The sequence below is a fragment of the Maylandia zebra genome, linkage group LG5 (assembly GCF_041146795.1).
Source record: "Maylandia zebra isolate NMK-2024a linkage group LG5, Mzebra_GT3a, whole genome shotgun sequence".
Classification (NCBI taxonomy): domain Eukaryota; kingdom Metazoa; phylum Chordata; class Actinopteri; order Cichliformes; family Cichlidae; genus Maylandia; species Maylandia zebra.
The window spans coordinates 23,606,045-23,628,753 of NC_135171.1; the positions used below are offsets into that span (position 1 = coordinate 23,606,045).

General features: G+C 38.6%; 1 protein-coding gene across 4 annotated transcripts in view; it reads right to left on the minus strand.

Annotated features, from left to right (window-relative positions):
• Window positions 1-22,709, minus strand: part of bsnb (bassoon (presynaptic cytomatrix protein) b) — an 81,296-nt gene that overhangs the window by 19,419 nt on the left and 39,168 nt on the right. For 3 of the 4 annotated variants that reach the window (XM_023154970.3, XM_012918512.3, XM_076884057.1), the window contains exon 4: window positions 499-1,263. In XM_023154970.3, the coding sequence (XP_023010738.2) occupies window positions 499-1,263 (765 nt within the window). The remainder of the gene's footprint in view (window positions 1-498; window positions 1,264-22,709) is intronic. The other variant, XM_014412941.3, reaches the window with a different exon arrangement.

The following is a 22,709-nucleotide window of genomic DNA, read 5'->3' on the forward strand; positions in this document are numbered from 1 at the left end:
ATCTCACTACCAAGTGAAGGAATTTCTGTATCTCTATCTGTTCTTTGCCTCTCTCAAATGTAGTTTCTCACATTTATTTTCTCCACACGAGGTGACCTTAAAGTTGACGTCACCCTCCTCCGTGCCTTCTTAATGATGTCACTGGTCTTGATATCATAATAATTCCTAAATAAAACTGATGCTGACAACTACCTTTTCGTGACAGCACTACTCTATTTTATGCAAAAGATGTTATGATATAGCACCTTTAGGTAAAGATGTAATTATTTACACCTTAAACTTTGCTCAGGATTAAAGAGATAATGATGACAGAGTGGTGGAACAGATGAAGTTATGAAAATTATAATACGAACATAAAATCATAAAGAGCTTGATAAGCACAATAATTAAAAAATGTAAAAAAAAAAAAAAAGAACAACTCTTAATGGAGCAAAATAAATAAAAAAAATGGTGACTCAAGTGGAACAGGTGAAGGCGAAGAAGTTGCAGGTAGCTCACTTCATGGTGTCTTGACTTCTGCGCATCTTCAGGTATCTTCGTGTCTTTTGGAGAAGTGACAGTCTCTGACAATGCCTTCTTTGGCGAGGCTTTGACGTCTTCTTTTAGAGATTTAGATGCAACTTTAGTCTTCTCCTGGCTTTGCAGATGTTTGCGGGCCTGGTTGTTACCTGTGGGTTTAGACTGAGTAGGTATGGTTTTTGAAGGGGTGGAAGAAGCCTTGGCATTGCTGGGTGCAGCTTTACCAGGGGTAGATGAAGTCTTGGGACCAGAAGGGCCCTTAGTCTGAGCAGAGGGCTGAGCAGATACCTTTGTCTGAGTCAGCCCTTTGGCCTGGCTCGGGCCCTTTGTCTGGTTAGCTGGCTGAGCAGGGACCTTACTTTGAGCGTGTGACTGAGTAGGACCCTTAACCTGACCAGGTCCCTTACTCTGAGCCGTGGGTTGTGTTGGACCCTTAACTTGGGAAGGTGGCTGGGTTGAACTCTTAAGTTGGGCAGAACCTTTGGTTTCAGAGGTAGGCCCAGCCTGTTTCACATTAGAGAGAGGGCCACTTACTTGGGGACCCGCTGGTTTCTGTTGTTGTTGAGGACCTGTGGTCCTGGGCCCTGATAGTTGATTGGGCCCTTTCTGTTGAGGTGGTTGTTGATTGGCTGGAACAGGTGACCGGGGGGATGCCATTGGCTGTGGAACAGGAGCTGGAATATCTCCCAAGCTTCCTGACAGGGCCCGCTGTGTCTGGCAGTTCAAGCATAACCATTCTTTCTTCTGAAAAACAAAAAGAAGAAAGCAGGATTTAGCCATGAAGTAAAGAAATCAGATAGGAGAACATGATTTCATAGTATGTACATCAGCAAAACAAATTATACACTAATGCTAGTAAAAGAAACAATTTGAATTTTCTGCCACCAGCAAACCTCAGGCATGATTAGGTGCTCATAGTAATATTTTCCAAAACACACTACTGGATTCTTATTCCCAGTGATTGATGGGTACAAGCATAAAGATCTGTCTGTTAGTTAGATATATTAAATCCAAGTCATGTTTCTTCATAAATGGTCACGGTGTGCTAAGGACATGCTATAGCAAGTCTGAACAACTGAATATTTGAAAGCCTGTCCAAACAAGGCCTTTCATCTCCTCAAGAAGACTTAATAATTTGACAGCATTTAGCACTCTCAAACCGAGTACACAGAAGAAAGAGTGCAGCACGAATACAAATGAACACAACTGTTATTAGATTGGACGGGTGCAACAATCATCAGATCTTTTATGGAGCCCATAGCATCTGCAAGAGCAGCATTCACCCTTCACAGTCATCCTCGCTAAGCCCTATGTTTGGAGAGAGGAGTGTGACACTGTTAAAAATCTAGTACAAAAGCCATCACAGACAGGATATTAACATAAACAGATTCAATTTCAGGTCAACACAACACATCGATCAAACTGCTCAATGGAAAGAAATGGTTCGATTACAGGTAATGAAAGCTGAAAATAGAGGGGAAGGAACTATGTTTGTAACACAGCCTCCTGTTAATGACAATCATCTGTGCCTCGGGCCTGAAGAATGAGCATTCTTGTGTCACCGACTTGTACAACAAAACAAATAACCTCATAAACACCTCCATTGCTGATTACCATCTGCCCAAATAAATCATTTCTTTTATTGGTGTAATACTTCAAAAGCATAAATACAGAAGATGGAATTTAACAACATGCCCGGTAACAGCTAATAAATAAAATAATGGTGGTAGGTGTGCAGTGACTGTATCAGAGGACATCTTTACCGCGGTGCAAACAGTCAAGATGGCAGAGAAGGTTGCAAATAAAACATTTATTTTTAACGCACCCTTACGTTTTCATCACACTGCAATGATCAAATGGAAAAGGGAGTCATTGAAGTCACTGGGATGCTGTCTTTCAGTCAAATTCAATTAAGGAAAGTTACATTAAGAAGAGATCCTCCTGAGTTATACAAATAAATGAGAAAAGCCCACGTTCCACGTAAGACAAAGAGAGACTGACAGAGACTGACAAGCATTTAATCAGCAAGAAACATCTGATCAGCACAATAGGGATCTTAATCTAGAGACCCAAGAGGCCAGCATTTGATAGATATGTCTCTAGTGATAAGGTCTGTGAGTACAACAGTCTGTCTTCTTTATCATTTTATACAAAACCTTTAGAGACATTGACCCGGCCCTGTGTAAGGGAGAGACTGATTGTTCTTCTTAGTGGTCCTTGTCTGTCCTCTATTAGATTCAGTGGCCACAATGAATGGTGGCCGCATGGTCATGGACACCCTAATTGAAAAGTAGGATTAAAAACAAACTATAGAAAATGTAGGTATACCAGTTCAACTGCTCATTAATGTGAAGATTAATTCAGCCAATCGCAGGGCAGCAACATCAGAATATGGAAGAAAGGTGATTTCAGTTACTTTGAATGTACAACTACTGTGATTTTCTCTCACAACCATCTTTACACAGAATGAAAAGCGAACATATCTAATGAGAGACAGTTCTCTGGGTGAAAATGCCCGTCAGCGGTCAGAGGATAATAGCCACACTGCTTCAAGCTGGAAGGAAGGCAAGGGTAAGTCAAATAACCACTAATTATAATTAGAGATGGCACGATACCACTTTTTTATGTCCGATACCGATATCATAAATTTGGATATCTGCCGATACCGATATGAATCCGATATAGTGTTTTTTAATCAACAAAACTGTCTTTTTAAATATCTTGCTGCATTTTGTACAAGTTCATACTCAAGTTTAAAACAACAACTACACTAAAGCTATTCTGTTATACCTGTATGCAAAAAAAAAAATTTCATAGTTCAGCAATACTGATCAATCTAATAAACTTAAACCTACACCATCCTCCCTATTCTGGTATTTTAAAGAGTACTTAGCGTAAATATTAAGCAACCTAACTAATAGGGTTCCAACTCCCAGCAACAACAAAAATAAATAAATAAAAAATAGGGAACCACCCCTCACACTCCACCTCATGATGCTTAATCAACGTAATCAACCTTAATTTGATGCAGTGTGAAAAAAAATGCACAGAAATCAATTATTTTTCAAGAAATATTAAATAGATTCAACATCTTTCTTCAACAAAATTGCAGACTGCACAGATGGTACCTTCCCAAAGTAAAAAGTACTATAGCTTACTAGGGTATATATATTAGACTTAATAGTTACTATATACAGTAATTGACTTCTATTCATTTTGCATCAAATTAAAACTTTGGGTGTCAGATAATTATTTATTAAAAGCTAGACATTTTAAATGAGAATAAGAAAGAAAAGTATGTCTTTGTGCCCCCTTTTCCGTGTTAATGCCCTATCGGCCCCCCTGGCTAAACTTTGCTAGATCCGCCCCTGCACAGTTACCAGCCGTCAGCTACGTAGAAAAAGATCCTGGTGTAGAAAGAAATATTAAATAAATTCTAACAACAGCTTATCAAGCTTAAACGTGCTGCTGTTGTTTATCCACTGGTTTCCTCTTTCTGGTGCAAAGTGGGCCAAAAGCAAACAAGAGAGACGGACTCGCAACAGAAAAGCCGATCAGCTGATCGTTAAGCAGTTTCATGATTGAAGTAGCAGCAAGAAGAGGCAGTGGCTCCATATATCGCTTGTTAAGCTTAACGCAGGAATGCTTTACAAAGATTCAGAGATGGACTTACACACTTGCTTTACTTCTCTCGGGGATAACTTTGTCGGAGATGAAATGCCGGGTTGCTAGCGAAGCTCCACAGCCGCTCTATCACGTGATGCATACTGCTCCGACGTGCTAACGTTCTGAGGTGAGTTACGGCTGTTGCAAGTTTTGTGAGGTGCTTTCGTGATATTTAATGGATCGGATTACATTTTTCATTTTTCTCCGATATCCGATCCAGTAATTTAGGTCAGTATCGGACTGATACCGATACGTAATATCGGATCGGTCCATCTCTAATTATAATCAAGGTATGAATATACACAAAACATCAAACTTTGAAACAGAGGGGCTACATAACCACAAGACCTCACTGCATGCCACTTCTGTCAGTTAAGAACAGGAAACTGAAGCTACAGTTTACACAGGCTCGCCAACATCGGAAAATAGAAGATTGAAAAAATGCTGAGTCTCGATTGAGCCGTCATTTAGCTTGAATCAACGGTTCAAGCTTGCGTTGGTATAACTGTATGGGGAAGATGTTCCAGGCACACCTTGGGCCCCTACTAACTGATCATCATTTAAACACCACATCCTACCTAAGTATTGTGTTGCTGTCCATATCTATCCCATCTAGTGTACCCATCTTCTGATGCCTGTTTCCATCAACGTGTCATGTCACAAAGCTCAAACCATCTAGTCAAAAGTGGGTTTTTACCCGTGTGGTGTCCTCGGGATTCCCATATACTTGTTTGCCATTCACCTAAGGACCAGTTTTGACCCGAGGACACCACAAGGGTTCAGCAATGACTTCACTGTACTCCAATGGCCTCCACAGCCCCTAAATCTCAATTCAGCAAAGCACCTTTGGGATGTGGTGGAGCCAGGGATTCATATCATGGATGTTATCATGCCAATATGGACCGAAATCTCAGAGAAATGTTTCAAACACCTTATTGAATTTGAGATGTGACGAATTAAAGCAGTTCTTAAGGAAAAAGCAGGTCCAATCTAGTACTAGCAATGTGTCCCTAATGAAGTTGCAGTAAGAGTATCATTCTGAGAACTCCTCATTTCTTAATTATGATCTAATATAATAAATTCCTAATATAATACATTTCTCATGCATGTATGATAGATAAATAAAGACATATACAGGGAGTGCAGAATTATTAGGCAAATGAGTATTTTGTCCACATCATCCTCTTCATGCATGTTGTCTTACTCCAAGCTGTATAGGCTCGAAAGCCTACTACCAATTAAGCATATTAGGTGATGTGCATCTCTGTAATGAGAAGGGGTGTGGTCTAATGACATCAACACCCTATATCAGGTGTGCATAATTATTAGGCAACGTCCTTTCCTTTGGCAAAATGGGTCAAAAGAAGGACTTGACAGGCTCAGAAAAGTCAAAAATAGTGAGATATCTTGCAGAGGGATGCAGCAGTCTCAAAATTGCAAAGCTTCTGAAGCGTGATCATCGAACAATCAAGCGTTTCATTCAAAATAGTCAACAGGGTCGCAAGAAGCGTGTGGAAAAACCAAGGCGCCAAATAACTGCCCATGAACTGAGAAAAGTCAAGCGTGCAGCTGCCAAGATGCCACTTGCCACCAGTTTGGCCATATTTCAGAGCTGCAACATCACTGGAGTGCCCAAAAGCACAAGGTGTGCAATACTCAGAGACATGGCCAAGGTAAGAAAGGCTGAAAGACGACCACCACTGAACAAGACACACAAGCTGAAACGTCAAGACTGGGCCAAGAAATATCTCAAGACTGATTTTTCTATGGTTTTATGGACTGATGAAATGAGAGTGAGTCTTGATGGGCCAGATGGATGGGATTGGTAAAGGGCAGAGAGCTCCAGTCCGACTCAGACGCCAGCAAGGTGGAGGTGGAGTACTGGTTTGGGCTGGTATCATCAAAGAGGAGCTTGTGGGGCCTTTTCGGGTTGAGGATGGAGTCAAGCTCAACTCCCAGTCCTACTGCCAGTTCCTGGAAGACACCTTCTTCAAGCAGTGGTACAGGAAGAAGTCTGCATCGTTCAAGAAAAACATGATTTTCATGCAGGACAATGCTCCATCACATGCGTCCAAGTACTCCACAGCGTGGCTGGCAAGAAAGGGTATAAAAGAAGAAAAACTAATGACATGGCCTCCTTGTTCACCTGATCTGAACCCCATTGAGAACCTGTGGTCCATCATCAAATGTGAGATTTACAAGGAGGGAAAACAGTACACCTCTCTGAACAGTGTCTGGGAGGCTGTGGTTGCTGCTGCACGCAATGTTGATGGTGAACAGATCAAAACACTGACAGAATCCATGGATGGCAGGCTTTTGAGTGTCCTTGCAAAGAAAGGTGGCTATATTGGTCGCTGATTTGTTTTTGTTTTGTTTTTGAATGTCAGAAATGTATATTTGTGAATGTGGAGATGTTATATTGGTTTCACTGGTAAAAAAAAATTATTGAAATGGGTATATATTTGTTTTTTGTTAAGTTGCCTAATAATTATGCACAGTAATAGTCACCTGCACACACAGATATCCCCCTAAAATAGCTAAAACTAAAAACAAACTAAAAACTACTTCCAAAAACATTCAGCTTTGATATTAATGAGTTTTTTGGGTTCATTGAGAACATGGTTGTTGTTCAATAATAAAATTATTCCTCAAAAATACAACTTGCCTAATAATTCTGCACTCCCTGTATCTGCTCAGTGTAACTGACTTTGAACACAAAATGATGTACAAATAATGGTTAGTGACATGTTGGCGTAGGTGTTAGTAGACAAAGCTACAGCTCACATTTAACACAACAGGATGAAAAGGATGAGGAGGTGGATGGGAAAAGAGGAAGGAGAAGGTGGTCCTGTAAGAATAATGATGCTGTTAGTGAAGATAATGTCTATTCAGGATATAGGTATATAATATTTGCTATATTTAATGCTGTTACTATATGCCGCTTATAATAATGTATAATTATTATTTATCTAAGCTGAATTATTATTTATGGGAGGCCACTAAAGCTAACATACTGAAACCTCTTCAGTATACCTACATGCACATCCCTGCAGACAGAGCAACAGTATAAAGGTGGTGAGACAGCAACGTCACTGTACATGTACATTTGTAAATGCAATAACAGACATATCAAATTATAGCAGGGTTTACCTTTTTTCCCCTTTCTGCATACTTAAAGAATGCATATGATTTTTCAAAGCATAATTACTGAAACCAAAACACCTGCAGCCAATGTATTTGCCAAGTGTCAGAAACTGAATCCACATTCTCTGCTTTACACTCAGCTAATATTTTTAAAACACTCAGATATAGCCTTCCAGCAGATTCTTTCCACACTGCCTACCTCAAAACAACACTGCATGCAGTGTGAATGAAGTTTCATGGCTTTATACACATAGATCCCCTTTTGTTTTTACTGTTCTTCAATTCAGTTTGATTTTATTTATTTGCATTGCACCAAATTAAAACAACAGTTGCCTGAAGGTGCTTGATATTGTAAGGTATAGACCCTACAATAATAATACAGAGAAAACTCAAACAATCAGACAACGATGAGCAAGCAGTTGGTGACAGCGGGAAGGAAAAACTCCCCTTTAAAAGCAAGAAACCTCAAGCAGAAACATGCTCATGGAGGGGCAGCCATCTGCCACGACTGGTTGGGGGTGAGGGGAGGGAGGCAGGATAAAAAACACACTGTGGAAAAGAGCCAGAGATTAATAATAACTAATGATTAAATGCAAAGTGGTGGACAAACACACAGAGGGAAAAGATGTGCATGAAGAAGAAGCACTATCACTATATTTGCTTCCTTAAAAAAAATCCCTTTTTGTATTTGTGGTGCGTTCTCTTTAGAATACACATTTGGATATCTGCGTGTCTATGTTTATTACATGTATAAAACATTCTTAGCTGCTGTGGCCTGCACACAGAAAAATGAAAACCTCCAAGTCTTATTTAATCTATTAAGTCAGAAAGTAGTTGACGATTCTTTAAATGTAATTAACTTAAAGGAGTTTTGCAAAAAAAAAGTTTTTTCATTGTCATCTTTTGCTAAACTTGTATGATGTTTTGTTGGTTTCACAATTAATTTTGCAAAAACAGCCACGTTTCAAAGATGACGCCCAATCAGTCAGGGGGAAAAGAGCTGTAATAAGTGGCAATGACCCAGCAAACATAGAACCTCAATAATAACTCAATTATGCAACATGAGTGACAAATTATGCAACTCCTTCCCTCAGAAATGATGCCATTTGAATCATGAATAGTGTGAAAATATGCAGTGCATCTTGGTTAATGCAGCACTAACAATAGTGTGGGCAACGACATCATTTTTCAACATTAAGCAGGAAAACATTTGGGTGCACCGTGAAAACACAAACTACAGGTTATGACTGTAAGGTACTACATTACTTAACTTCACCTACTCAGTTTGATAAAGTCCGAAACCCAACAAAGGGCCTCAACCAAATATAACGCAGCAAAAATAGACGTGACGGTTACATTAAAAATCTATCTATAATGCGCTATTTTTGCTGGTGCTATTCCTCCGTACAAGATAAAACCTTTGTTAATATGCCCGAATCCTAAAGGAATCTGCTGTCTCAACTGAGACCACAAAGCGTGGATGGAGCTACTGCAATGCCAAACAGACAGACTTGCTTTGTTTTCCTATCTCTCAAGTGCTCTACTGAGAAGCTATATATAAACAGGTGCAGTGCTCTCAGAACTAGCCATCTGTGCTGGTTCTTTCACAACAAGTGACTGTGTGTTTGTGGACAGCTAGTACATGCTGCGACCAAGAGACAACTACTGAAGCTATGCAACAACAGCTACAGTGAAGACGCTATATGAGTGTATACTTATATGATCACACAATTAAGCCAGCTAATAAAAATTCCAGCTTCTGAACTCTTGACTCACGTCTCTAACTTTCTCGAAACCCCATCTAATCATCCTTTTTAACATTATCACTTAAATGAGATGCTGAATAGTATTTCTTTTCTATGGAGACGTTTTTCTTCCTGCCATGTTGGAAGTGCCAAACTCTCCTCTTTGCTCCCGAATCAGCATAACACCACTGCGTGGGTGAAAGGGAAAGAGGAGCAAGGCCAAACCGGAGCAGGGAGTAGCAAATTATTCATGTAGAATGCTTTAGCTTGTACAGCAGCGAGTGTTGTGGGCTGTGCTTCCCACCTCTACCCACACTATGTGGAGAAAATCAGGACCGTATAAAAGAGCGAGCCTCTGTGCTTCAGAAACAGCCTTTTAATGCATCTTGAAAACAAAACAGCCAATTCACTGTGGTAGTCTCCAGCAGCTCGATAAATACAAATTAAACTGTAGCCAAAAACTACAAAAGACACAAGTAATGAAATGTCCTCTTTAAGCTGGAAGTAATTAATTCTGAAAACAGCTTTTTGTTACTTTTAACTGCAAAGAAACTGACATACCTCTGTGCTGTTCTGTTGTTTGCGTTTTTCATTTGCTGGAACTCTCATTTTTTTAGGGGATTAAGTGTGTGGGGGTTTTCTCTAAGGACAGCAGGCTCAGTTTGTTAGCAGGATTATCCTGTTAGTGAGTTGATAACCTTGTTAAATGGCAGGTTAAGGTTAAGTTATCTGATCAGTGGACAGTGTACTTAACATTCACTCTCATCTGTGATTCAGATTTAGCCAACAGGACTACACACTGGTTGTTAATTTGTAATTACATACACATAATAAGCATTTAATGTTTGTTTGTATCTGCTAAAGCTTACATGTGCCAACAAGTGATTTTTAGCAATTTGTTGACAGAACACATGTTTTGAATACATTTTGGGATTGAACGTGTGTCTTTGTATTACTCTCTGCAGCTGTCAGAACCATTTGGTTTATTGTATTTCTTGACAAAATCTAGATGTGTAAAATATTCTCATTTGATTTTTTTCTGTAAACCAATAAAAGTCAGTGAGAAACCCTGGTGGTTATACGACAGAAGGAATGCGCACTGACAGAGATTTGTATAATTACAAATACTGTAAAGTATGTAATGAACACAACCGTTGTTAGATTGGACAGGTGCAAGTATGATTTAAATTTAGACACACTTTTTAAGACTGCTCTCACTTCTAGCAATACTAGTATGTATACACAGTTTGAGATTCTGTTTTATAGATCATGCATTTCTACATAACTTGAAAGAATATTTTCTTTGATTGAAGTTTGTCTGTTTGTATATCCTTTCCAAAAATTTCAAATTTTGGGACTGAAAAATCAATAATGTCAAAGTCAAACTCGCAAAAACTGCACTTCCTGGAATGGCCACTTGAGGACAGCACCAAAAACCCTAACCCTATATCCCACAGATATGTCAAAATACCCATATTTACAGGAGAAATAAACATATATAGCAGCCTGGTACACAAAATAAATAAATAAATATGTTCTGTACCATTGTGTCTGACTTGATTTTTAAAAACATTAAATTAAAGCATTTCTCTGCCTTAAATTATTAAGGCTTAAAAATTGCATTTGACAAAGTTTAAGCCTCCACATTCCTTTATGGAAAGATCAGCCCTAATCTGTTAGAACCTGTGATCCAAAATCCTTTAGAGCGCGTTACGGGACCAAGTAAATTTCACATTTTTATTAACTCTCAAACTCAGAAATGCTGCTGTAGAACAGGGTCACCTTGTTACCTGAACAGAGATTTACAGATCTTGGTAAAAGACGGCAACACTCTGCAGATGATTCACGGCACGAAAGTAAATAAAAACCTGTCAATGTAGACTGTTGTCTTAGTTTAATATGTAGGACTCAACTGTAGCAGAATATCTATTAATTCTTTCTTTAAATTTGTGCTATTGCATTTTACAATGATTTCCTATTCAGTATTCAAGTAAGACCATTTGTATTGTTCCATTTGACTGCTATGTTTGAGGATTTCAATTTGAATTACCATTACAAGACTAAATACTCAGAGAAATACAAACATTTGACTGATGCAAAGCAGACAGGGATAGATGAACCTTTGCTTGCAAAGCTGCAAAAGCAACAATGACTTTTTAACAAGCTTTACACATTGAGGGATGGAGCAGTGAGACCAGCTTTGTGATTTCACTAAAAATATACCCCAAGAATAAAGAAGCATTTGAGAATGTTCCCCTGCCCAGATGATCTATGACAAGACAACAGTATCATGGCAAAATAAGTAATAGAAACACCAGTCCACCGGTCCATGCAGAAGTTGCATTAGCAGCAGGGGGTGGTAATATGTTTAATTAAAGCCACAAAGTCGGTATCGAGCAAAAAATGTATGCAGTGCACTCTAGGGTCTTTAAGAAATTGTAAAGCTAGGCGGCTAATACGTATTTCCATGTAAATGTGTCAATAATGTCTGTTTAAACACTTTCCCATTATTATTTTCATGTTGGCTTAAAATAAAATATCTCATTCTGCTGTTACTGCATCTTACTGCAACTTCTGCATGCGTGTCCTTTTCACATTTTGTAGAGGCAAAGCGTGAAATGGGCACTGTGGACAAGCGTGTCAATTACACGTTTTGCAATGATATCGTGTGAAACGAGATGAATGAAAAACACCTCTGCAATTCTGGAGCTTCAGTTTAAAAGCAAAGCGGACAATTTGGCCTTTTTTCTCCTTAGCTCTGGACACATGCTGTAATGTCTGCAACACAGCCAAGGTACTCATCTTTGTACATGGGATAACAAAAGAGTTAGATTATGGAGGAGCTGGCAGTAAAGCACTCAATGACAAGGACTGCAACAGGGAATTCATGGAGTTCATGTTGGGGATGAAATGGAAGAAAACAGGAATGTTGATTAAAAAGTGCTAAAATATTGTTTTTACTATTCCATTTTCACATTTCTATTTCCTATTTGTAACATCTACTCTTACCAGTAGAGATAAAAGTCATATAGAACAGAACTGAGTTCAGCTTCTTGGTGTGGCCTTCCACAACAGTTTCCAAATCTGGCCACTTTTGGCACGATTATGGATTTATTTTTTAAGAAGTTTACAATCAAGAGACAATTTTTTTTTATGTCTAAACAGAGTGTTTACAGCAATTTGTTCCTCTCAAAAACAGGAGGCCACATTAAACTTTTAAACAGTTAAATCCATAAATAACATAGAAAGCACACAAAGCTAAAATTAACTTCATAAAAATGATGGGTGATGTCACAGTGGATACATCAATCTTTTAATATTAAGTCTATAGTTTTCTGTGCTCTCGTGGCCACTTAATCATTCCTGAAAAAACAATAACTGTGTTGTCCCTGTCTTACTCCACAGTTGCAGGTCTCTTTAGCATATATTACTTAATATATCTAGAAAATCGAGGTGTAGGTAGGTGAGTAGTAACTGTGTGAATCGGACTCTGTCATGAGACAAAGGTGCACAGCTCACAGTCGGAAAAGCTGCCCTTTCACTGTCAAAATAATGAGCGATTGAACAGTGTAGGTTACCACAAGGAAAAGGTCAGACAGATTGATCCCATTCTCTTAGGTTGATCCCACTCTCACTGGAGGTTGCTGAGACATTAAAGCCCACTCGCACAATGTGTGTACAGCATTTTTGTGCATCTATGGCTGCAGATGCACAAGTCTGTATTGATATTTTGGAGCATAAAGTTACAAAATAAAAAAAATCATGAAAAAAAAACTTTTGCTATTACACTCATATTTTAGCTTATATTACCCTGACAGCAAACCAGTAACAGGGACCAAGACTTACAGAGTGCCTGTAAATGACAACTAAAAGTACTTTAATAGTGCTTTTTTTTTATTGGCGGCTCATTTACTTAAAAAATTGGTTTTCTGAATTACATACAATTTCTTTCAATTGGAAAGATCCAGTAAAACTCAAAAACAGCAACTCCAGGCAATAGAAGGATTCTTGAAGTAATAAAAAACAATTATGAAGCACAAAAATTTGTCTTATTTTACACAAAACAAGGGGGGAAAGGCATCTCTGCAGAAAGTCGTTTGAAATGAATGCAATTATACGGATGTGGATACACTGAAGACCACTTGGGGGCAGCAGAAACACAACACTAATACTATAATGCAGAACTGGTGAAACTGGTTAGCAACCAGCTGAGCAGCAAACCGCACTCAACATTATCCAGATCATTGGCAGTTATTTTTCTGTTCACCTGGTGACTCAAGCAGAAACATTTGCTGTCCTTTTAGTCTTGTTTTGGTCTCCACCAACTCCTCAATGCCTTTTCTGAACAGAACAACAAAGCTCGGGGGCACAAAACAATAATGACAGGTAAAGCCATACCAAAAGTTTGGGAGTGATAAATCACTCTGGAGTGAAAAAGCTTTACCATTGTACATTCAAGTTTTCACCTGATGCACTGTTGACACAAAAATATGAATTTACAAGCATTTAAGTATAGTTTTGTCTCTCTATCTGACAACAGCTCATAAAATTGTATGAGCACTTAACTAGGACACCAAATGTGCAAAACAATGCTGGATATATGAAACAGCACACTGTACAGTCATAGTAAAAACTATTCTAATACCCAAGTAAAAATGTTCTAGTCCTTACCAGATCTTAATATTAGGTACCGGTGAATACACTTCAGATTAGTGGGGCTTTAGTTCACTGAGGTTTGCAGGTATTTGTTCATGCCCAGCTCTGATAAGTTCCCACCACAGCATCGCAATCAGGTTGAGGTCTGGACTTTGAAATTGCAACACCTTAATTTGTTTCTTTTTCAGATCTTCTGTTGTAAATTTGCTGCTGTGCTTGGAACCATTGGTTTGCTACATAAACCAATTCCAGACAAGCTCTAGTGGTCTGACAGATGGCCTCACATTTCACTTTAGAATACAGAGGAGTTCATGGTCTACTCAATGAAGTGCCCAGGTCTGTGTCTGCAGAATAAACCCCAATCATCACCCCTCCACCACTGTGCTTAACAGTTCATATGAAGTGCTTATGCTGATATGCTGTTTTTGGCTTTGTCAAACATGCTGAGCGTTATGGCTAAGCATCTCCACTTTGGTCCCATCTGTCCAAAGCATATAGTTCCAGAAGTCTTGTGATTTGTTTGTTTTGAAAACCTAAGCTGTGCTGCAAAGCCTTCCCAAAAAGCCATACTTTTTCATTGTTTTTCGAATGGCACTGTTGTTAGCATTCACATTTTAGCCAGCTAACTGAGGCCCGTTTTATTTTTGGTTTTTTGTAGTTTCCCTGAGCATTACACAGTTTAACCTTGAGAGCGAATTTGCTGGGACACTCCTGGGAAGATTGGCAGCTGTCTTGAATGTTTTCCACTTTCTGACTAATCTTGCTCACTGCAGAATGAATGACTTCAAATTGTTTAGAAATTTCCTTAAAACCTATCTGAGATTGATGGACAGAAACAATTGCTTCTCTAAGATCACTGCTGATGTCTTTTGACCTTGCCATTGTATTAACACACCTGAATGATCCAAACTAGCAAACTGCCAAAACTTCTGATTTCATAGAGGTAAACACACTTGCTGATGATCAGTTATCAAGTGCGTTTGATTAGCAGCTGATACTTACACTCGTAACTCCTATGGAAACACTAAGGGAGGACTTAGCTTTATCTTGAGTGTTATGTAATGAGTGTAATGTGGCACTTGTTGTTCTTTACTTTTAAACTGTTTGCTAATGTGGCTTTAAACTGGCACTTGTAAAACCGTAGAATTTTAAAAAGGGTCTGCTTTCTATTCATAACAGCTGCAGGTCGATAATATTTCATCCTTTTTTCCTGTTTTTACCCTCTTTTACAAAACCAAGTTGACAATTAGTTTCACTTTGCATATTTTGTTTAATCTGCAAATGAACTAATGAGTGCATTCTCTAGCTTTCTTCGCTTTTTTGACCATACCAGCTTTCAAAAAGATGTGAGGAGAGTTTAAAGAAAAGGGGGGGGGATCCATGAATTTAAGACTGCTTCAAAATCGGCTGTTCATAATTCTTTTTGTTTAACTGTACAGAAATAGCTATGTGTGTGCATGTAAATAATGTCAAACCTACAGACCAAGCTGCTGGTGAGGTGAGATATGTGTGGAGAGATTTAACCATCTCTACCCATGGAGGGAGCCAGAGTGTGCACAATTTCAAGGAGAGAAATGGAGCCCCTGTGGGAGCATACACACCCACACAACAACATGAACGTGCAGAGCTGAAAAACGAAAAACGAACAGTACACTCACTAACTTGCATTTGAGCATCCTGCTAAATATTGCACTTAGAGTAGGCTGCGTGTTTAACACCAGGGTTTTTAATTTTATCCTGGCTCTGAGTCCCTGCACAACTGGTGCTGACATCTGCACGCCCCTTTCCCACTTTACTTCTGACACACTTATACATGCACATCAATCTACTTTAATGTGCTGGACAAAAAGAAGAGAAACACATGCACAGGCAGCACTGTGTTCAATTTACACAACTTCTGTATACACCTCTTACTGTCAGCCAGCTCCCAGTGGGAGTCTGTGCCCCACATGGTCTCTCTGCCAGGAACTAGAACACAAGCTGTGAGCAAGAAATGTCAACTGTCATTAGATGCACTCACACACCTCACTGAGATATAATATTTTAGGTGCTCATTACGAGAAAGAAACGAAAAGCCCTATCCCAGACATATCCCTATCCTATCCCATTTCAGGTGGCCATTCCTTGACACAACTCCTGGGTTTTGAATATTTAAACAGCACGCCGTGGCTAATATACAAGCAGAGGATAAAGCCTGACATTTCTTATTGTTTAGCAGATCTGAATTACAGTGGCTGTTTCCAAGCCAAAACAAAAACCGCAAAGGGGGAGGCAATGGTAAAAGAAAGATACTAAGTTGTGCAAGGGAAGTGAGGAAGTGGAAGCACGACATCTAGTATTAAATATTCTCAGAAACACAGTCACGCATCGTGTGTAATCCTCCTCACCAAAGTTTTATTTAAAAACGTCAAACTTTGCCTGTTACATATTAGTTATTTCCAAGTAATTCAACAACAGCTTTGACATCTTTCCCCATCAAAACTGCCTTGGTCACTAGCTGAATATAAATTATTTGTGACAAAGCAGAACAAAAGAAGTGGCCACATCAACCATCAAAGAAACTACAGAGTACTGAAATTCAAAGCGTCGCTATGTAGCAACAAAGGCAGCAACCATCATAATAATCCTTCGCGTTCTGTGTCTCGCAGAGATTAATGAGGCATGCGACGGAGGAGGTCATAATTAATTCGTAACAAGTGAAGGTCATGGGAGCAGAGGGTCAGTGTGAATTATTAACTAACACGTGCACAGGGGCGAGCTGCCAAGCAGGTGTGAACAGGGTGAGCCTACGTTGACTGGGGAAATACATTACACACAGTTTGGTGCCCAGACATGTCGACACACATATGATCAGTACCAGCAAAGGTATAATAAACCCTGAGACATACTACATATGCACTCAAATAACAGAGACTTACATTGAAAAAGTTTGTATTCAGTCTTTTGTGCTTTATATATAATTTATTCCAAGTAGCCCCATAGCAATAATTACATTATCTTCAAGCAAAATATTGATGAGAGTCAAAGATTAGCGGGGCAATCTTTAAAAGCACTATTAGATTATATTTCTAATGTGAAGAGTCTGAATGAACAACAGGTCAAGATACTAAGTGTGCAATGGAAAGCGTGACTGAGCACATGTCCCAGCAGTGTGCCAGGCAGTGCCACGACTGTGACATGTCAGTAAGAGTCAGCAGGTATATAGGTCAATCCCCTGGGACTCCTTCAATGGGGACACGTGGTGAAGCTTGTGGATTAGAGAGGAAATGAAGGATCATCTACTGAGCAAGCAGGACTCAAGTACAGTCACTGTCAGTCATATACCATCCGGCACAGAGGAATGGTTAAATGGTCATGACAAGGGGTTTTGCAGGTCTTCACATTATGTTGCTCTGAATGAATGCTGTTGTTTCAGTATTACAAGGCCAAACATCTGATGTCTAAGTAGTCACTGAGCTGATTTTAGATTTAGAATAAAGACAAAGGTTATACTGAAAGTGTGAATGCTGAATGCTGTTCAAGTTAGAAAAATACAAGAAGAGACTTACATTCAATGTAAGACAGATGATGTAGCAGGACTGTCCATACTTGAAGTACTGCAAGAGCCTTGCCAGCAGTTTTCTATTTGTAGACATGAAATGTAATTTACACTTACAAATAGATAGTTACACTTTATTTATTTTATACACTTTATAAGCTTTTTTACAAAATGACTGTCAGATCCGCTGTTATTGCAATGTCCCACTCAGCTAAACAAATCCCAGAAAGATTAAATTCACTACCTAGCAACCTCGCTTTGACATCAAAACCAGCTAAGATGATGCACAGTTCACCTGGTAGAGCAGGCGCCCATATGAAAACAGGCTACTGTCTGCTCCAGACAATTTCCTGCATGTCATCCCCAGCAGACTGATTGGGATATGATTTGAGTTGCAGACATGCTTTTATCCACAAAAGCACTGGATAAACAGATGAGTCAACTCAACTAATTTGTCCCCTGTGAACCATGAATGTGCAAGATTTCACGTTAGTGTCATGCAACAACCATTACTGTCAGTAAATGTTTTAATGTGGACGCTGGTAGGATAACTGACTAAAAATTAGCACTCATAAAATGGTTAGTCTGGCAGAGTCATACTTAATGTGATTAAAGTAAATACAGCCAATATATCTATTTTTTGCATAGATTGGGCATTTAAGCAGACCATAATGGCTTAATAACTTCACGACTGCATAACATGACCAGTGTACAAACAAGCACATTACCAAGGTGCTAAGAGTGCAGGATAAATATTTTCCAAAACAGTGGCACTCTATATGGGAAATAATTTTCTATGAGAGGGGGACTCATGGCCTCTCCAGCAGAGTGTGTTGCTGCAGGACAATAGTGCGTCATCTGCAATCAATAATGTGTGTCTCTGCTGTCCCTCTGGGAGCTGCGCAGCACTGGGTCAGGTCATGTTTCCTGCTTTTTATTTACATATTCTGTCTTTTTCTATTCATGTCAGCAGGAACAACAGGTGCTTTTTCTTGCCCAGCACACATGCAGACCTATTTGATTGGTGAGGCAATCTTGCCTCAGCAGGGAGCTCGAAATACAGAAGTGTCCAAAATGTATGTTTTCAGACACAAATGTCAGCAGGGGAATGTTACCACTACCCTTTTGCCAGGATTTTGTGTGTGGGAATAAGCTTTTCTTTATTATTACATTAACGTTTGAAAATTCTGTGTTGTGTTAGGTGATGTCTGCCTCGCAGCAGTCATTTGAACAGGGGATCTATGTACTCCTTATGGGCCACATTATTCTGCAGCATAAAGTCTTGTTCCATTCCACTGCTGATGACAGACAGATCTGCCTCTTACTCAAAACCTTAGTGTACTCAGTCTTAGTCATTATTGAGAGTGAATTATATGAAAACTTGTGACTCAGTAACATGTCTGTAAACATAACTGCTTTGACACTACTTTTAAAACTACTGGCTCTTTCTGCGAAACCCTACATAATAACCACAAATCCTAACTTCAAATGTGAAAAGTATTATAATTGCGCTATATTATTGTAGAGTCTCTACCTTATAATGAGACGACTGCTTTTGTGAAGGGGTTCTATATAAATTGAATTGAACTGAATTAAATTGAACTATGCATCTCATGCAAAAGAAATCAGTTATTGAGCATTATTGTTATTGAGCACTAACAAGAATATCAGTGAAAGACACTGTGAGGTTTTGGCTCGTTCTATGTTTCAGGGCAATGAAATTTTGTGAAAAATAAAGCATTGATATGTAGTTTTAAAAAAAAAAACGTGCATTTTCTTTTCCTCTAAACAGCTTAATACTTTTCAATTAAAAACAAATACATAAAAAGGTAACCTTGCAGTGCTAGGAAAAAACCTAGGCATTGTGGGTCAGGCCATAACTGCAGGCACATCACATGGAATATTGTTCTGAGCTCACCAGCTTGTCTTCTGGAGTGCTGTGTTTGAATGTACAACACTCCTGTTAAACTGTGGTATAAAATTACAAGTTGAGTGCCAAGCAAAGAATTTGCATCCAAATTAGAACAGTTAGTAAACGTATTAGGTGTACGAGTTTAGTTTAAGAGATACTTCTTCAAGCATCACTTTAAGCATTCAGAAAAAAAGGCTTGAAAAGTCCAAGGATTTTGCTCCTCTCAATTGGCGTCCTTTTAAATGTGATCTTATATCGTCTTTTGTTGTGGCGAATCTGTAAGTGCTTGTGGAGACAGTTTTCTGCGACTACAGGATTTCGGTTGCCCTAAGCTCAGACTCATGCTGTCAAGCTCTGTGCTGCTCTGCCTGCCTGTCTCATTAGCTATAGCCTACATAGTACCACCAGGAGTGGAATGTACTTAGGCGTTACACTTCTCCAAGACATTTTTTACTACTACACTACATTTATCTAATGGCACTAGTTACTAGGTTCTTCGCACTTTTTTCATATAAAACATATAAAGACCTTATAAAATATGTACAGATGAATACAATTCATACAAAAACAATCAACATAAATCAGATTTATCGTTTAGTCTATTGACAGATAGCTGTCAGTTGTTTTGATAACGATTTAGAGCAATCTTCCAACACAGCTGGAGCACAATTCCAATATAATCGATCTAATAATTGTAAAAATATTCCACAGGGCTTTTGCACTGGGATAAATCATACATTTAACTGTTAAGTGAATACTTCCCCCACCAACGACCACCACGCCATAAGGATCCCACCCAGTGATTTTAAGCGAGACTCTGCTGGGTTAAGTAGTAGCTCAACCCAGCAAAGTGGTGGTCCATAATGTGTCAGACAAAGATGTCATTTGTATAGTTTTGCTTCTTATATTTAGAAAAATTGCATTTAATTAAAGTACAGCTTTAATTCAAGGAGTTTATAAAAATTTAGCATTGTTTGTTTGCACTCTTCAACAATTCTAGCCATTGTTTTGCATTATGTCTCCTCTTATCAGAGGCTCAGAATTAATTTAACTGAGTTTCACAGCCAGCCGAGCCTTGTTCATAGTTGATTCCGTTATAGCTTTACACTGTGAAGTGTAAACTGTAATTTTAAATAGGGGGAGATCATCATTGGGCTGAACAAACAAAATAAACCTATCAGGGATGCACTGACCAGTTCAAAAACAGCAAAAGGCCTGAAAGATGACAGAAGACAACCGAAGAGTATGATGACAGAATCGTTTTCATGGTTAAGAAAATAACTTCACTAGATCTAATGAAGTTAAAAACACTCGTGTTATTGTCAAAGTCTATAATCATGATACAACTTCATGAATGGAAATACAGAGGCTTTATAACAAGGTGCAACCCGCTGGTTACAGTGATTCTAAAAACAGTTCTTTGGACAGAAGAAATCAAGATTAATTTGTACCAGGATGATGGGGAGAAAACAGTAAACACAGAGAAAACACATGGTGGAGGCAATGTTAAGGCATGGTGTCAGTTTCAGTTCAGTTTCAGTTTCAGAGGCAATGTTATAGCATGGGCATGTATGACTGGCTAATTGAAGACGTGACTGCTGATAGACGTATCAGGATAAATTCTGCTCTCTGCTCAGACTCAGCCGGATGCTGCAAACTTATCGGACGGGACTAAACAGTGCAAACAGAAAATGACCCACAGCACACTGCAAAAGCAGCCCAAGAGTTCCTCAAAAGAAAGCAATGAGATATTCTTCAGTGTCAAAAACAAGTCAGCTAACCTCAACCCACTGAGAGGTACTAGTAACAAGCAGTAACAAGTGATGGCACCTGAAGTAAAGGTCTCTCAACATCAAGTAAGTAATATTTAGTATGTTTATGGTTATTAATGTTTATTAAAGTTGTCACAAATTGCTGTGCACTAAATAAATAAATAAGAAACATAAATAAGTCCATAAAAGTTAAAAATAAGTTAAGATACAGAATAGATTTAATTAACGAAAGTATCAACAACAAACCAAAACATGGTTAAACAAAATATTTTTAACTACTTTTATTAGAAAGGGAAGAAGCATGGCATTTGTACACAGGCCTTCATTCAATGCAAATGATTTTCACCAAGTATTAAAACAAATACTTATAATTTCAAATTATTTTAGTCTGTCCAATTAATTTTGAGCCTCAGATAATTGGGGACTGCATACAAAAATGGCTGTGATTCCTAAATAGTTAATTCAAGACTTCTATAAAACCCCTCGAATTAAAGGGGTGTCTTTGTGGTGGTGGTGGTGTGCTTGTCCAACCAATTATGGACTTGACTGTATGTACGCATTTATGCATCAATTATTTACTGATTAACATACAAATATACAATTCAATCATTTCAATATATATCTGGTATTCTAAAGACTGCAAATGATTTTATGTGCAGAGAGTTACAGAGCTCTCCACCCCTCATACTCTTTAGTTTCTTACCAGCTTGTCTGAGATTAGTCAATATTTGTTATATCTTCATGAGGACAACACTTTATTATTTGCTCCTTTTTAAGATAAATCAGTTGTCCACTTTGTGTTAAGTCTTCTGTTAAGAACTTATGTGCCTCATTTTCAACTTGTCAGGTCTTGCTTTCTTTGGCTTGTTTAATAAACAGGAGCGTTCATTTCATAAGGTGACCTACAAAAAGGAGTAAATTCCCTCGTGTCTCTCCTGAATCACTGCGAACTCTCATACTCAGCTGGCTCAGCCAAAATAGCCTGCACCACTTAAAACTCGTACAGAATGTTGTTGGACAGATTCATCTTCAGGTTGATATAAACATGTACAAACATGGTACTGTTTTTAGTGTTTTTATTCATATTTAATGCTTCATGGAAAGTCTTTTGCAGTAATAACTGGCCCTACTGACTGACACAAAGACATTAACAGATGTTTTGTGCCTTCTTCAGTCCTCACTTAGTCTGCAGCTCACTGAAGGATTCACTGGTTCACGACTTGTTCTTTTTCCTCCCCACTCTCATTTTCCACCATAGCACAGAGGTTTGATTTGTTCTTTATTTTATTGTTTTTCTTTTAGTCTCTAGCACTTCCTTTCACAGTTTGGCATTTTTTGTGAACTGCAGCTTGGTCTTTTGTTGTTTTTGTTGTTTTTGATACTTTGCCAGACATTTTCTGGTGCATTTCCTGGTGAATCCTCTAAGCTTATAATTATAAAGTCTTCTTTTAGTTCCTGACCAAGTGACATGTACATGTACATCTCCTACTTGCCTCCAATCACAAAGTGGTAGCTCTTCCTGTCTTATTCCACTTATCCATCTTTAGAAAAGAAACATATCCAACTCTTGGTTCTGATCATATTTTATTTAACAGCCAAGTGTTTAATAAATGTTTTAACTGTCACACTCTTGCCGCTGTGCAGGATTCTCAAATTAAAGCCGAACGTACCCATTATTTCGTTTTCAATTTAATCTCCTGTAGCACAGACCCCAAAGAACAAAATGTCCACATGCTTACAGTATGAACTGAACGCAT